Below are 15,773 nucleotides of genomic sequence, written 5' to 3'. Positions count from 1 at the left end.
GCAATTCCAAAACAACTTGAAGAGCACCTCAACACCATAGGGGCCACAGAAATCACCATCAGCCAATTACAAAAAGCAGCATTACTGGGAACAGTCTATATTCTGCGACGATATCTATAATAATAACAGCAACAACATTGATAATAAAATTCAGCCAACTCAGATCTTTGGGAAGGACTCGGTGTCTGGATAAAACAAACCAGTCAATAACACCTGTCTGACTGTGTAAACAACAACAGCAGCAATAAATCAATATGTTTATTTATTTAGCAGGGTTTTGTTTAAAACAACCCCCCCCCCAAAAAACAAAGAGCATATGCAGATAGCAACCCTTGTCTCAGATAATCCATTCTACCCCCGACCATGACCCTGAACAGCTCTTTTCATTTTATTCTGTAACATCTCTCCTTACACTTCCCTTATTTTCTCCAGCAGTTTCTCTGGGTGAATTCTAAATACGCTATTCTCAAGATTAGCAACCACATTTATTTATTTATTTACCCTTACCCCTTCTTCCAAGGAGATCAAAGTGGTGTTTAGTTGGCTGTGTGCTTTATAACCACAACACCACTCTCAGTATCCAATACCAACACTCTCAGTTCTCCAATAGCTGGATAACTACTGAAGGCCTCTTTCCTGTGTTGCTTTTGCAGAATTCAAACTCTTAACCTACCTTCTGAGATTTTAACCTACCTTCTGAGATATCACCTTTAATATATTTACATTTATTATTTTCCCCAGAAAGTGGGCAAGAGAGATATGAGGAAACAGTCTTTGATTATTCAATATGTTTTTACATAAATGGAAATTTAAATTTATTATTGCCACTTTGACACTGACCCGGGTGTTTTCTACCCAAGTGAACTCTGCTGACAATGAAGAGGGATAGGACTCATTAACGTGAGTTTTATCCTGGTGGGAATATAATTGCTGGCCTGCCTTTAATCTTGCCTCCTTCTGCATTCACTCTAGAATTCTAGGAACTGCTTGACCATAGAGGCCTTGTTTCACTTAGCAATGCATTCTGAACTACAGTGAAGTAGGCAAGAGTGACTGGTGGTGACATAATATACATTCTGTCTTCTAGGAAGACCCATCCCCTCTAGGCATAGTCTCTATGGTTAGGAGAACCCTGGAGTTACTGGCAGTTAGGAAAGCAGCAACAGCTCCAGACAGGCTTTAATATGCCTTCTCCTCCTGCAGACCTGGAAAAGTGCATTTATTGGAAGAAGGAGACTAGGAGCATCAGGTTCTCCTCCTCTCAGCACATACCCTGGCTGTGGGCAGCATCTGCCTTCTCTTCCTCAAACTTTAAAAGATGTGTCATGGACAGCAAATCCCTCAGCAGCCAGCAGAATGTGGAAATGGAGGCCTCCAAGCGTAGCATATACCCACACCCCAAGTTCTGGTCCCGGCTTTGGAGAGTGGTTTTCCCTGCTTCTTGGAGCTCAGAGGAGAACAACAGTGATAGCCAAACTGGCCCTCTTCTGTGCAAGGCCTCGAGTAACAACAGGGAAATGGATGCAGACTCTTACAGGAGCAACCATCCAGCCTTTCTGCACAAAGATCGGCGCTCCCTATCAGCAGCTGCTCTACTTGATGGGAAGAAAAAGCCCGTAGAGGAGGAATATAGCTGTGAGTTCGGGTCACTGACATATCTGATACTGTGCTCATTGGGCGGTGTTTTGAGTTGTGGCCTGACCCACACAGCTGTAGTGCCACTGGATGTGGTAAAGTGCCGTATGCAGGTGGAACCTCAGCGCTACCGGGGGCTTGTACAAGGCCTTACTCTCACCGTACAAGAGGAAGGGGTACGTGGTCTGGTGAAGGGATGGGCACCAACAGCCATAGGCTACTCTATGCAAGGCCTTGGCAAGTTTGGCCTCTATGAGTACTTCAAGATACATTATTCTGAATTGTTGGGTCCTGAATATGCTTACTTGTGGCGGACCAGCCTTTACCTTGCTGCTTCAGCCAGTGCTGAGTTCTTTGCTGACATGGCTTTGTCCCCAATGGAAGCAGTCAAGGTACGAATTCAGACCCAGCAAGGCTATGCTAATACACTGAGGGAGGCAGCTCCCAAGATGTACATTGAAGAGGGGCTATGGGCTTTCTACAAAGGAGTGACTCCACTATGGATGCGCCAGATCCCTTACACCATGATGAAGTTTGCCTGCTTTGAACGAACTGTAGAGGCTCTCTATGCATATGTTGTACCCAAGCCACGTAATGAGTGCACCAAGTTGGAGCAACTTGGAGTCACATTTGTTGGTGGCTATATTGCCGGCATCTTTTGTGCTATAGTCTCACACCCAGCTGACTCCGTGGTGTCTGTGCTCAACAAAGAAAAGGGTAGCACTGCCATAGAGGTCCTAAAAAAACTGGGCATTTATGGTATGTGGAAAGGCCTCACCACCCGCATCATTATGATTGGTACTCTCACCGCCTTACAGTGGTTCATCTATGACTCAGTTAAGGTTTATCTCAGGATGCCTCGGCCCCCACCACCAGAGATGCCTGAATCTTTGAAGAAGAAAAACCGTGTTAATTAATAGACCCACATTATGAGATTTAACACTCCTTTGTTTTAAGGACTTCCTGCTTCTATAAGAATTTCTAGTCCACCTCTCATGTGGTTATCAGTCGAAAATGGACATTCATTACAACCTGGCTCTAATCCAAAACTAAGCTACACAGTGCTCCTACAATCTTTTGTTCGGTGTGCTAATAAACATAGCTACTAAATGCAACATCAATGCATATAATTTAGCAGAATAACATTTTGCAATTTTATTTTGCTATAAATTGTGCTCAAAATGTGAGGCGCAAGATGTGGTTTATAGTTTTTACAGCATGTTAAATATTTGAAGGTTAACCAGTTAATAGCAACTGCTAGTTTAGTTGCTGGTTGTAATGATGTTCTGATGCTTTGAAGATTATTGTCAGTTAACCAAGTTGTTGGTACTCAGTCTTGGATGGTGTCCTGATTCTGATATAGTAAATTGCACAATCCCATTGCATGAGCTAAATCTAATTTTATATAGGAAGTAACTATCAATCCATATGCTCCATGAAGTAGAACTCTTAAGGTCAAGTGTATATTGGAGTATATTGGTAGCAATCCACAGAGCCCATTTATATACTATCAAGGGATTGTGTGCTTGTAGCAGGACAGTTTTCTTTTATTTTTGCAGGCTCCTGTCTTCACTGCCGGCCTCACTGAAAATGCAGTATTGAAATTAGTTTCAAAAATGGCAGACTCACTGTGCATGCAAGTGTGGCACATGGACATTTTAGGATATGTTTATTGGTCAACCTTCATCTCTTTATAAAGATGTAGTAGCCCCTAATTTGGGGAAGGTCTGTCTTTTATTTAATAAGCATCTTACAAATTTTTATCATCATACTCATCATATTGATAAAGGTACATAGTAAGAAGGGAACCCTGTGTCTGGAATTTAGCTCAGCATCTGAATTTGTTTGTTTCTTTGACATATATGTTGTGCCTTCCCTGACGTGTATAGTTTGTTTTCCTACAATTGCATTTAGATGTCTATTGTTACCATAGCAAATAAAGTTATTGTGGTTACTGTAGAAATATAGGGTTACTTTGGGACTGTATTTGCTAAAACATTAACAACTTTACATTTCACACACACACACAAAAGGCCCAAACCTGTCATTAAATCTCATCGTCTTGCAATTTAAAATTATTACCAGTATTCTACAAGTGATGCTATTTAGCTCTTAAATCGGTAGCCATAACCTTCTCTTCAAAGATGTACTAAAGTTGTCAACATAAACATTACTGCTGTATAATAAGTCCTTCCACCATTCCTTCGCTGAAGGTATTTTCTGAAGCAAACTTCCAATTTTAAGCTAACTTTAGTTGTTGACTACTTAAGCTTCAAGGTATTATTCTCCCCATATTGCATCTGAGGTGGAGAAGGAGTGGCTTGCTTATCTACTGAACTCATGGAAGAGGCAGGAGTCATACCAGGGAAGCTCTGATTTGCAGCTCAGCTACTATGCTACTTCAGAGCGTTTTCTAGATTACGAGCTTTGCACTGGTAGAAAGTGTTGCAAGTTGCGACGCGAGTAAAGCATTGTTCAATGCTTCATGGTAGGCTGGTGGCCATTCATATTGCTGTCAAGTGCAACATGGTTTCCAAGTGGGGGTGTCATATTCTCCTTGAATCACATTATTTGCCCCCTCCTCCTGCTCTGTTTTGGCAATGGGCTCGCGGAGGGGGTGGGGGTGGGGTGACGTGATTACCTTTTAAAATAATTCCAGGCTGCCTTGCGCAAAGCTGTCAGGAGGGGAAAGCCCTGAGCCATTAACTGCCCTTGCACTCTTACTTAAGGACTACAGCAAACAAAACAAAAACAATGGCGGAGAGGGCCTCTAGGTAAACATCAGAGGAGGATTGTGTGGATTTGGAACAAGAGGGTGGCAGCGGGGGAGACAGCTGTCCCTCTTGCTTTGCTCCCGAAAAGCAATGAGCAAAGCAAGCCAAGGCAGAGCCTCTCGGAGCCCCCTTGCAAAGAGCTGCTGCTGCCGCCTTTGCTTGCAGCAAGCTCTGAAGAGCCGCTGCGTGACCCTCTCCCTGAGCCCTGGGGAAGCAGGAGCGCTCCAGAGGGCAGCAGGGAGGGGGTGGCCACCAGCCCACCTGCTGCTCCCCCTTTGCACAATGAAAAATAAGAAAACACAATAAATAAAAGATAAAATAAAAAAAATAAAAACGAAGCGGGGAGGAGCAATATGGGCAGATGCCCCCCCACCGTCACTGAATGAACCATCTACACCACACCACTTACACCATGGAAACAGCATTGAAACCCCCGTACAACGGAAAAATCCTGCTACTTTCCTGCAACGCAGATGCAACATTGTACTACTGCAGCGCAGCAATGAAGGGCATCAGAAACATGGACAGCACCTTACTGACAGTGATGTCGGAACAAAGGAAGTGTGGAAGCACACTTAGCAGACACACTGTGAAACTGTTGCAGTGTGTAATCTGGAAACCGCCCAGCTCTTTTTACTAGGGATGTGCACGGAACCAGCGGGGGGTGGTTAGAAACGGGGGGCATATGTTTAAGGGTGGGGGGTGGTGCCCTTACCCCTCCTGCCACATTTCCCCCGCCGGTGCTCAGTTTTAAAAGTCCCCATAGGGGCAGCAGCATACCTCCCTGCCGCCTCTGTGTCCTCGTCAGTCAGCTGGAAGTTAATGGAAGTACCCGGCATGCATACAAACGAGTATGAATCCAGAGGGAAAATTTAGATCAGGACTACAATACAGGAAGAAAGGATTGGTCTCCTCTCCAACACTACAGCCCCAATTCAAATGTCCTCCTCTCCCTACAGCCACAGCTGCTTTTAGCAAGGGGGGGAAAAGATGTCAGGAGATGCAGTTGTGCATCTTTGACATCATGTCTACTTTGGTCTTTAAAGGTAAAGTGTGCCGTCGAGTTGGTGTTGACTCCTGGCGACCACAGAGCTCTGTGGTTGACCTTGGTAGAATACAGGAGGGGTTTACCGTGGTGCAGTGGGGAAATGCTTGACTAACAAGCAGAAGGTTGCCAGTTCGAATCCCCGCTGGTACTATATTGGGCAACAGTGATATACAAAGATGCTGAAAGGCATCATCTCACACTGTGTGGGAGGAGGCAATGGTTAACCCTTCCTGTATTCTACCAAAAAAAAACCCCACAGGGCTCTGTGGACACCAGGAGTTGAAATCGACTTGACGGCAACTTTACCTTACCACCCGCGCAGTATGAGATTATAGCTTTCAGCATCTTCCTAAATCGCTGCTGCCCGATATATGTGTACTGGCGTGTTATAAACCTGTATCTTGGCTGTACCACTTCAGACTACAGGTGGGGCCTCACATGATTGAATGTTCCATCAAGTAAAAAGATTGCTTGCATATAGAAAACAACCGTATCAGAGAGAAGGCAACACTAGAATACTTTTCTTGACATCAAATTTATTATGTGGAGACAACTGTTTGTCTGGAGAAACATTCAATCACGTTAATGCCTGCCTGCAATTTGAAGTACTACATCCCAGACATGGGTTTATTACATCACTGAGAACTAGACCTCAGAGCAGTATGCCTACTATGACCTGAAAGCTATATGTCAAAGGCTTCTGATGAGACACATGCATTCACAAATGGCTGAACAGAATTAAAAACTTTAGGCTGGAAGCCAACAGAACCATGGATGCCTCTTTTTCCTTGTCATTTATGTGGTGTTGACTTTCATTCTTGACTGGCAGACAATTTTTACACATGGCATTAAAAAAGACATTTGAGCCTCTTGTGTTATTTGTACTATGTGTGACTTGATAATGTGGCATAGAATATGAAAGAAATCAAATGTGTGTTGCAAGTTGTATATTTGCATAATAGACAGAATGAAACCTTTGTGTAAAAACATCTTTTGAGTAGCTTCAGATGACATTTCAGCTTACAATGTGACATAAAGACATGACACTCGTGAGTAATATGAAATTGATGAAATTGTATTATCATAGGAAAATATAGTTGATGTAAAAATATTTGCCTAAAGAAAAGTATCTGTATGGATTCATCAGATATTTCTTCCTTCTGATTTTTCCACAGAAAAGTATTGTTTCCTTATGCAAGTTGTTCTTTTATGAACACAGAAGTACAAATACAGTGATTTTTGTAAAATAGTTCTATTGCTAAAAGAAACCAATCAGAAGATTTTTATTTTCTGTGTTTCCTTGTAACAATTCAAAATCTGGATCTATTTTGACGTGCACATTATTTTGCATTTTCTATTGAGATGATCAGCATGAAGCCTATAACTCTTCTTGGAGTTATAATCACAATGCTTCAATCAGATGTGATTCAGTAGTGAACATCTGTAGAATATAACTTTTACACAGTGCTCTTGTTCCAGCTGGAGATGTATATATGAGTTCAGGTTAGAAAAATATCATTCACGAGTGGTTTAGAATTGTAATCAGTTATGGCCCACTTCAGGCATTTTAAAAAGAAGAATGCTGTATGTGAATACAGCGTTCCAAGATGTGCCCCAAGCCCCGCCCCAGCACTGACACACTCAGAAGCTTCACACCCATGCTGAACACACTTACAGCTACATGTCTCTATGACTGCAGAGACAAAGCTGTAAAGAGGTTCTTTCTGTGATTGGAAGGCCGGGACACTCCAGCTTTCCTATCACAGAAAGAATTACTTTACATAGATTGACGACTCTCGCATTAGGTAGACTGAAGATTCTGACCAGTACAACCTCCAACTCATTATAAAATTAGCTAAAAAATCAGAACAGAACCAGAAACCCAAATTTAAAAAGCCTGTGTGAACAAAAAGGTCTTTACCGGGCATCTAAAATAACAAAGTGATGAAGCCAGGCGAACCTCATTGGGGAGGCTATTCCATAAACAGGGTGCAACCACTGAAAAAGCCTTCTCCCTGGTAGCCATCCACTTCACCTCTTTTGGCAGGGGCACTGGAGCAGGGCCTCTGAAGAAGATCTTAAGGTATGGGTAAGGACATATGGGGCAAGGCACTCTCTCAGGTAACCCGCTCCTAAGCCATTTAGAGCTTTAAAGGTTAAAACCAGAACCTTGAATTGGGCCAGAAACGGACTGGGAACCATTGCAGCTGACGAAGCAGTGGTGTAATATGATCAAAACGTCCAATCTCAATTAATAATCTTGCAGCTCTATTTTGTACCAGCTGCAGTTTCCAAGCTGTTTTCAAAGGCAGCCCCACGTACAACGCATTGCAGTAATCTAAGAGAGAGGTTACCAGGGCACTTTCAGATTAGCTGCTCAACAGCAGCAAAATGCTTCCGTTCAGGCAAATTGCATTCGAAAAGTAAACAGCAGGGGGAGCAGTCTCGCAGAAACTAACAACCAAAAAAACCAGCCACTTCTTTACGCCGGATATACAACGTCATAGCACTATATCGCACAGATTAAATTCGAAACAAGGCATTGGAAATATGAACGGCACCCTGCTGTCAGTGTAGGGACTGCGGTGTCACAACACAGGAAGTGTGGAATCACATTTCAGAGATATGTTGTGACCCCATTACAGGGCCTAATCTGGAAAGCGCCCAGAGCATGAGTAACTGTGGCCAAGCTATCTCTGTCCAGGTAAGGTCGCAGATGGCATATCAGCGGAAGCTGATAAAAGGCATGATTTAATAGCATGATGGAAATTCAACAGGTGCAGATTTTCTAATGTCTGTTTCTTCAGAAATTAAAGCTGGCTAGCTTGCTTGTGGTTAGTGTAGCTAGAGTAAAGTGCATTTAGAGAGACGATTAATCGTGTGAACATTATCACTATACAAATACCTAGCCTAGAAAGTAATGTAGAAGGCAACATTCATTCATTCATTCATTTCAAATATTTAAATGTTTCTGAAACATATTTCAGACAGATTTCTGACATTCTCACTTCTGTTGAAATGTGCTTAGCAGGGGCGTAGCAAGGTTGGAGTGGGCCAAGAGACAAGATTTTAAAATGCCCCCCCCCCACTGAAGCTCAGCACATGAAGTAAAGAAATCTTAAATGAGGCTGAATAGTGGTAACAAAAAAACATAGTGTTTTTTTTAATATATATAAACTATGTGCCACAATAGAACATCATCCTAAATTAATTTTTAAAATGTTTTGTAAATTGTGGACGATGCAAGTCATTTAATGGTACCAGAGAAAGACATGCTGTTCTGGTAGCTCCAGTTCTTAACACTCACATAGATTTCGGAGGATGAATACAACTGAAGGAAGCCTGGGCTGGTGCATGGCTGGGGGAGTCAGTCATGTGACTTGCCTCTGGGCGCCCCCTCAAGGCAGTGGGCCCCCAGACAACTGTCTCCCCTTGCCCTATTATAGTTACGCCCCTGGTGCTTAGGATCACAATTGTGCCATGCAATCCCAAACATTTTTACCCAGAAATAAATCCCACTTCAGTGGGAATTTTTCACTAATAAGCGTGTTTAGGATCGTATTGTATATTTAAATCAATACATGACAGAACAGATATTACAGGTTTGATAACCATATGTAATTTGTAGGTTTGGGTCTTTATCCATGCCCAAATGAAAAGCATCTTCCAATCTCCAGACCTGTTATTGGTCTCCATACTAATACATTGGCAGGTACTGATTATCTGCCAATGGAGCAGGTAATCAATACCTCTGTATCCTGGAACTTTAACACACAGCAGGCTTTACCAAGAGTTTACTGGGAGGCTTTACTGTGAACTTGAAGTTGTCCCAAAAACCCGATGCAAATAGTGGATTTTTTTACCCTGGATATAAATCAGGCTATACTCTTAACGTGCAGTGAAAAACCCAAATTATGTGTGAACTGCTCCCCGATAACCCACAGAGACATTGAGGTAAATCTGGCCAATATGTGAATGCACCCCATCCATTCTGGAGGAGATGCGAGTTAAAGGGCTTTAAAAGCCCCATGTGAAAAACTTCCTGTATATGGTCGCTGGTGCACCTTAGCTAGATAGCTTGAGCAAGTCTTTGGGTTGTATGCTGACACAGTATAGATGAGTTGGAATCATTTGGGAATGATAGATAGCAGGTCACCTTGATCAAGATGTCCCAACCTTCCACTGCTAACTGCAGGCATTTCCAATAACTGGTGCTACTGTGTTCCTGAAAAATGTGTTTGGTTGCCTAATTGATTTGACAGTTTTAAAGTTCTTCTGACTGTTGAACTGACAATTTCCTGAACAAAGCTTGAAGCCAATATTTTTCATCATATCTGTGTCTCATGGGAAATTCTGGATGGACAGAATTATTGCAAACATCAAACCCCAGTGGCTTTGAAGTTCATACTAACAGTATACAACTGGAAATATTACTTAAAGTGTCCTCACCACTGTAGGGTAGAGTGATATGAATATACACACACACACTCTTATACATACACCCTGGCCCAATGATAAGGATTATAGCCACATTATTACAAATTTTAATGAAGGGCAATTTTAGTTTGTATGCAGCTTTTCCTCTGTTCAACTTTAGTTTATATACAGCTTTTCCTCTGTTCTCAGCAGATTAACACATAAACACTAACAAAAGCTTAATTTTAAAAAACAGGATTATGTTGTAACTAGCTTTCCAGACTATGGGGGAAACCTACATCGGGCAGCAATGATATAGAAAGATGCTGAAAGACATCATCTCATACTGCACGAGAGGAGGCAATGGTAAACCATCCCCTCCTGTATTCTACCAAAAGAAAACCACAGGGCTCTGTGGGGGCCAGGAGTCAAAATTGACTTGACGGCACACTTTACCTTTAGCTGTACATCCAGGACTGTTGACATTCATAGAAGCTCAGTTTCTTGGCATGGAGTATTGTATCCCAAATCAAATGTGTGAACATAACCAGTGTCAACTATACTCCTGATAGTTTCCTGATCAGCTTCGCTTCTTTTATTTAATAAATTTCTTTCTTTTCTGGCATGTTTACTGCAGATGAAGGTAATCTCTGTAATTATTCATTTGCAAAGTATTGTTAATTAAGGAACGATTCCTTGTGTGAGGACCAGAAGCATAGCAAAGCTTACAAGTAAAAAACAAGAACCTTATTGATTAGATTTCATTGCTTGTGGTTCTGTTCTTAGTGAGCTGTAAAAAAAGAGGAGCTCTTAATGCACTTTAATACCTCTTGGTCATTAAGAATGGCTTTAATAGGAAGATATTTACATGCACCATAAACCAGAAGAAGGTCTGAATGAAGCCAATACAATTTTTGGATAAGCTGTGTCTTCATTGGGGGATGACCTGTGAATGCTCCTGAGTTCCAGTCGTTGGCAAAAATTGAAGTAGAGGGATGGCAAAGTTATCATGTGCTAGCCACAATCTGGATAGGATGCCACAGGTCATGCTTTCCCTCCACCTTAGATAAAATGCTGGGTGGTAGCACACTGCCACTTTCCCATCCTCCTACCTCAATTTTTGCTGATGGACAACCAGTTCTTGAGAGCACACATGGGGCTTGGAGCCTGATTGGACACTCCTTTTACCCAGCATTTGGCCGTAAGAATGGGCCCATTATTTTTCAAGATCAGGGAAGACAGGGAATAAAAAATAAATGTTTGTTTTATGGTTTATTGTTCTTAAGAGCTGGATTTTACAATCACGTTCTACATATAGATGAGGAGGCATGGTATATTTCCCCCCGCCCCAAAAATAACAATTCCAATCCAGCAAGCTACATGTTTAACTGGGTTCTGTTGTCAGCTATGTAAGGCAAGAATCTGCACATCCATAGTGACAGTGGTGATCCTCAGCTGCCCTAATGGTACTCAGCCTGTGGAATGTTGATAATGCAGATTCCCTGGAATTTCTGCATAATAATTTGTGTGACAGAGGTGATATCTTAACTGGACAGATTACAGATACAAAACCTCTAGATAAACAGAGGAAATTAGTTGAGAGGAAGTGTAAAGGTAAAGTGTGCCGTTGAGTCCATTCCTAGCGACCACAGAATCCTGTGGTTGTCTTTGGTAGAATACAGGAGGGGCTTACCATTGCCTCTTCCCTCACAGTATGAGACTATGCCTTTCAGCATTGCTGCTGTATCGCTGCTGCTCGATACAGGTGTTTCCCAGCGGGGATTCGAACCGGCAACCTCTGGCTTGCTAAGTCAAGTCATTTCCCCACTGCACCTAGATGACTTCAAAAAAATAGCAAGACAAGGATCTGCCATAAACTGACTTCAGTGGTTTCTAGAACATGCTGAGACCTGGATGCCAAATAACTCCCAAGGACTGCAGAGTTCTTTCACACAATAATTATCTCATGCAATAAATACTGGTACATCATTGTTACACATTTGTTGCATGGGATCCAAATATCCTATCAAGACAACACTTCTTTGTGGAGATAGCACATTTTTCCAGCATTCAAACAACAATATTTAACTGGAAGAAATATATCTTTATGTCCTTATGCTTTTTATTTTTATTTTTTATTTTTGGCAAAGATCTCAGAGCAGCTTACTTTGATTCACAGGCAATCCTCCATTCCCAGAAGCTCACTAGGCTGTTTCTGCTTAGCTTTAGCAGCCACATTCTTTCAGACCATTCTGAGGAAAGTAATTTTACTGCACACATTATCACATCAATTGAAATGTTTAGTGCTGTGTAGAATGTGGTTACTGAGTGTTGCTGCTACTGGACACTGCTACTATAACTGCTGGCTGCTACTGGATGGTGCCTGTTTCATCACCAGTGATGAAAACACAACCCTTCCCATTCTGTGGCCTATTAAGAGTTTTATGTTGTTATTATTATTATATTATGAGTTTGTATGTTTGTTCTTTGTTCAAAGTCCAAAGACTTTGGGCTAGTCTATGACTGAAAGAAACTTGAACTACATATACTTAGTTATTTTATTTGATTACTGTTGCTTTAGAGGCTGCTTTTAAAGCTGTACCACTCTGGCATGTGAATCATAATGTAGCATTATAAAAACTAATGGACTCTAGCAAGACTGATTCAAATCTTCACACCAGTGCCCTACCACTTAGTGCAGCTTTTGCTTTTATGTTGCTTAAATTGTTTTTTTAACAGAATTCTTGGAAGCCCCAAGTACTCCCTGTCTCCAGTGCTAGAGCACACGTCTGCCCTGATTTCTTTAAAACTACATTTGTGTACAGTGAACTGATCCCACCACCATCTATCCAGGTTCCCAACCTGGGTTCCTCCAGATGCTGCTGAACTACAACTCCCAGCATCCTCAGCTACAATTTATTATGGCTGAGGATGCTTAGAGTTGTAGTTCAGCAACAACTGGAGGAACCCAGGTTGGGAACCACTGATCTATCCATATGCAGCATCAAAGTGGCACACACCCCACACATTGAAATTGTATGTGCATTGGCCCTGTCAATACAATTGGAAACTCTGCAAATTGGAAACCCTGCAAAAAGCAAGGTCCCTAACTCAGCATATAGCGCTTACATAGGTACATGTTTTACATGCATCTGCTGTGCAGTCAACATGATGCTAAACATGCATAGATGGGGGCAGGACTGGCAGATGCATTTATGCTTTGCCCATGGATGCACACCCACTGTACATACATGTATAATAGTAAATTTGATGCCAGGGAACATTGGGAAGGGGTACAGTCACATTTGAAGTACCATGTACAGTTCTAGTCACCATACCTCAAAAAAGACATTGTAGAACTGGGAAAGGTGCAGAAGAGGGCTACCACGATGATCAGGGGCTTAGAGAACCTTCCTTATGAGGCAAGGCTACAAGCTGGTTTGGTGTCTTGCTACAGCATCTGCAGCTTTTTAGTTTGGAAAAGTGGTGACCATAGGGAGACATGATAGAGGTGCATGGAATAGAGAGAATGGACAGAAAGAAATTTTTCTTCCTCTCTCACAACACTAGAACCACGGGTCATCCCATCAAATGGGCAGCCAGGAATTTAGGCTAGTCACCATACTTCAAAGGCTAGTCACCATACCTCAAAAAAGACATTATAGAACTGGAAAAGGTGCAGAAAAGGGCAGCCAAGATGATCAGGCTAGTCACCGTACAAAGGGAAGTACTTTTTCACACAGCACATAATTAATTTGTCTATGTGGTCGCTAAGAGTCGACACTAGGGATATGAGAAACGTTTCGGGTACAAAATGATCTGTACCTGAATCAGGCCAATTCGGGTGATTTGTGCACAAAACAAATCACCCGATTGCAAGTCCCAAAAGATTTGTGCACAAAACAAATCGCCCGAATTTCGGATCTGAAAGTTTGGTTGTTTCGGACCTCCATTTTGTGTTGATCTCCATGTAGTCTCAATTTTGTGTTTGACGTCTGTTTGAATTGCCTGCCTTTGGATCAGTGAACCAAAGCATGGGCTGATGGGCTGATGGGCTGACAATTGGCTCCTTGTTCACAATTGGCTCTTTTGGCTCTTGCCACTCCTGACTGACCCCACATTGGCCAGGGGAATGGTCGAAGAAGGGGCAAGGGTGGGGGGGGGAGTTCAAGGAGGGATTTTCAATCAAATTTAAAGAGGCAGCAGCCACCATTCTGCCTTTCTGCCTCATGGGAGGAGAGACAGTGCGCTTTGCCTTGCCTTGCCATGCCATGCCATTTCATTACCATGCCTGTTGCCTTCTGCCTTGCCAGCCTGAGCCCAGCCTGCCTTGCCACCCAGCCTGCCTACCCCTGCTGGCTACTGCATGCCAGCCTGGGAATGGATTATCTGCTGCATTGCTTTTTTGTTCCTGAGAAGAATTCTTTTTTCACCCCCTTGAGAGAATAATTGCCTGCCTGTGCCTCCTGTGTCTGTGCCAGCCACCAGCCCCAGCCCCTGTGGCCACTGGCCACCTGGCCAGCCACCCCCTTTCCCCCCAGATTTTCCAGGCTTTTGCCCCAGCCCCTCCATCTGAAGACTGAAGAAGGAGAAAGAGATTGAAGAAGAAAGTGTAGACTCAGACTACAGAAGTGGACAACTGGACACACAACATGGGTGAAGCCTTAGACTGAGTAAGTGCCCATTTTAACACACACACACACACACACACACACACACACACACACACACCTCTGGAATTGTGTATTCTTGAGAGTTTTTTCCTGTTTGGAGAGAGGTTTGCAGTTACAATTAAATTTGTGTGCTATTTAGAAGAAGTTTAAACAGGGCTTCTGTGTGGGAGGGATCCCTGTTAGATAGTACTAGTAGGTGGTTAGACGGGTAGCATAGCCTCGTGGTTTTAAAAAACAATTCTATCTTTTTTCCCATTCCAAAGATTTTTTTGGGGGGTGGGGGCATTTTTTAAAAAAACAGAAGCCTGTCCTCCAGCCCTCTGTGCCCATAATATATATTAGTATTAATATCATCTGCCCAGCGCCTACAGGCTCTGAGTGGGCAGGAAGGCACAGACTCTAGTCCCTTCCCTGGGCCCATTTACCCCCTTCATACCCCCTTCTCCCACTCCCAACTGCAGCATTCTGAGGCCATGGCAAAAATTAATCCTAAACCCACTAACCCTTTCACAGAGCACACACGCACAGGTATACTATGCTTCCCCATTACATAATCTCAAGTCATGCTTTGGATGGTTTGTTGTTGTGCCTGTATTTTGGGGACCTCATGGATGGGAACAGGACAGGTGCACTCTCTCTCTCTCTCTCTCTCTGGACTTCTTTGCAATGAAGATTGAGTCATAATGTGACTTCTAGCATCATCATAATTTTTATTCAAACTAGATGGATTGCATCTACAAGAGGTTGTGCTGGTGTCACAGGCTCCAATCTGTTGCAGAAATTTTTTTTTAAAAGCGCCAGAAAACTATGTGCTATTGTTGTCGTCATCACTCTTTTACTTGTGTAGGTGGGAGGGGGGCAAACCTCGCTGTTCCACTGGCAGAATGTTGTTTTGCACCCTTCCTTAACCCACTTTTATGGCCGGGTGCCACAGACATAGCTGTGTCTGTTGCTTGTGGATGAAAAATGCTTGGGGGAGGGAGGGCAGGGCACATTTGATGCTGTTGTTGGTCCTAGTCTGCTGCATCTGTGATATCACACTTGCTTGCTTACTTGTTGCTGGCTGCTGCTGTTACCCTGCATTGGGACGGGGCACGTGGGGCAGTGCATTTCATGGTTGTTGTTTCACACTGTTGTGTGTAGATCAATTGCATTTCTGTTGCGGGGGGGGATGGTGGGACACAGTGGGTGTGGTGAGTGTGTGACATAGGGGATGTGTGTTACCTT

The 15,773-nt window shown here is 42.9% G+C and overlaps 1 protein-coding gene across 1 annotated transcript; it reads left to right on the top strand.

The window, feature by feature from the left end:
- Nucleotides 1–1,109: 1,109 nt before the first annotated feature.
- On the top strand, nt 1,110–3,598 carry LOC128324528 (phosphate carrier protein, mitochondrial-like). Its single transcript, XM_053249215.1, has one exon. The coding sequence runs from the start codon at nt 1,185–1,187 to the stop codon at nt 2,550–2,552; it is 1,368 nt and encodes a 455-aa protein (XP_053105190.1). The 5' UTR covers nt 1,110–1,184; the 3' UTR covers nt 2,553–3,598.
- Nucleotides 3,599–15,773: the final 12,175 nt, after the last annotated feature.

This window comes from Hemicordylus capensis, chromosome 4, assembly GCF_027244095.1.
Source record: "Hemicordylus capensis ecotype Gifberg chromosome 4, rHemCap1.1.pri, whole genome shotgun sequence".
Lineage (NCBI taxonomy): Eukaryota > Metazoa > Chordata > Lepidosauria > Squamata > Cordylidae > Hemicordylus > Hemicordylus capensis.
This window is presented reverse-complemented; position numbering and strand designations above follow the sequence as displayed.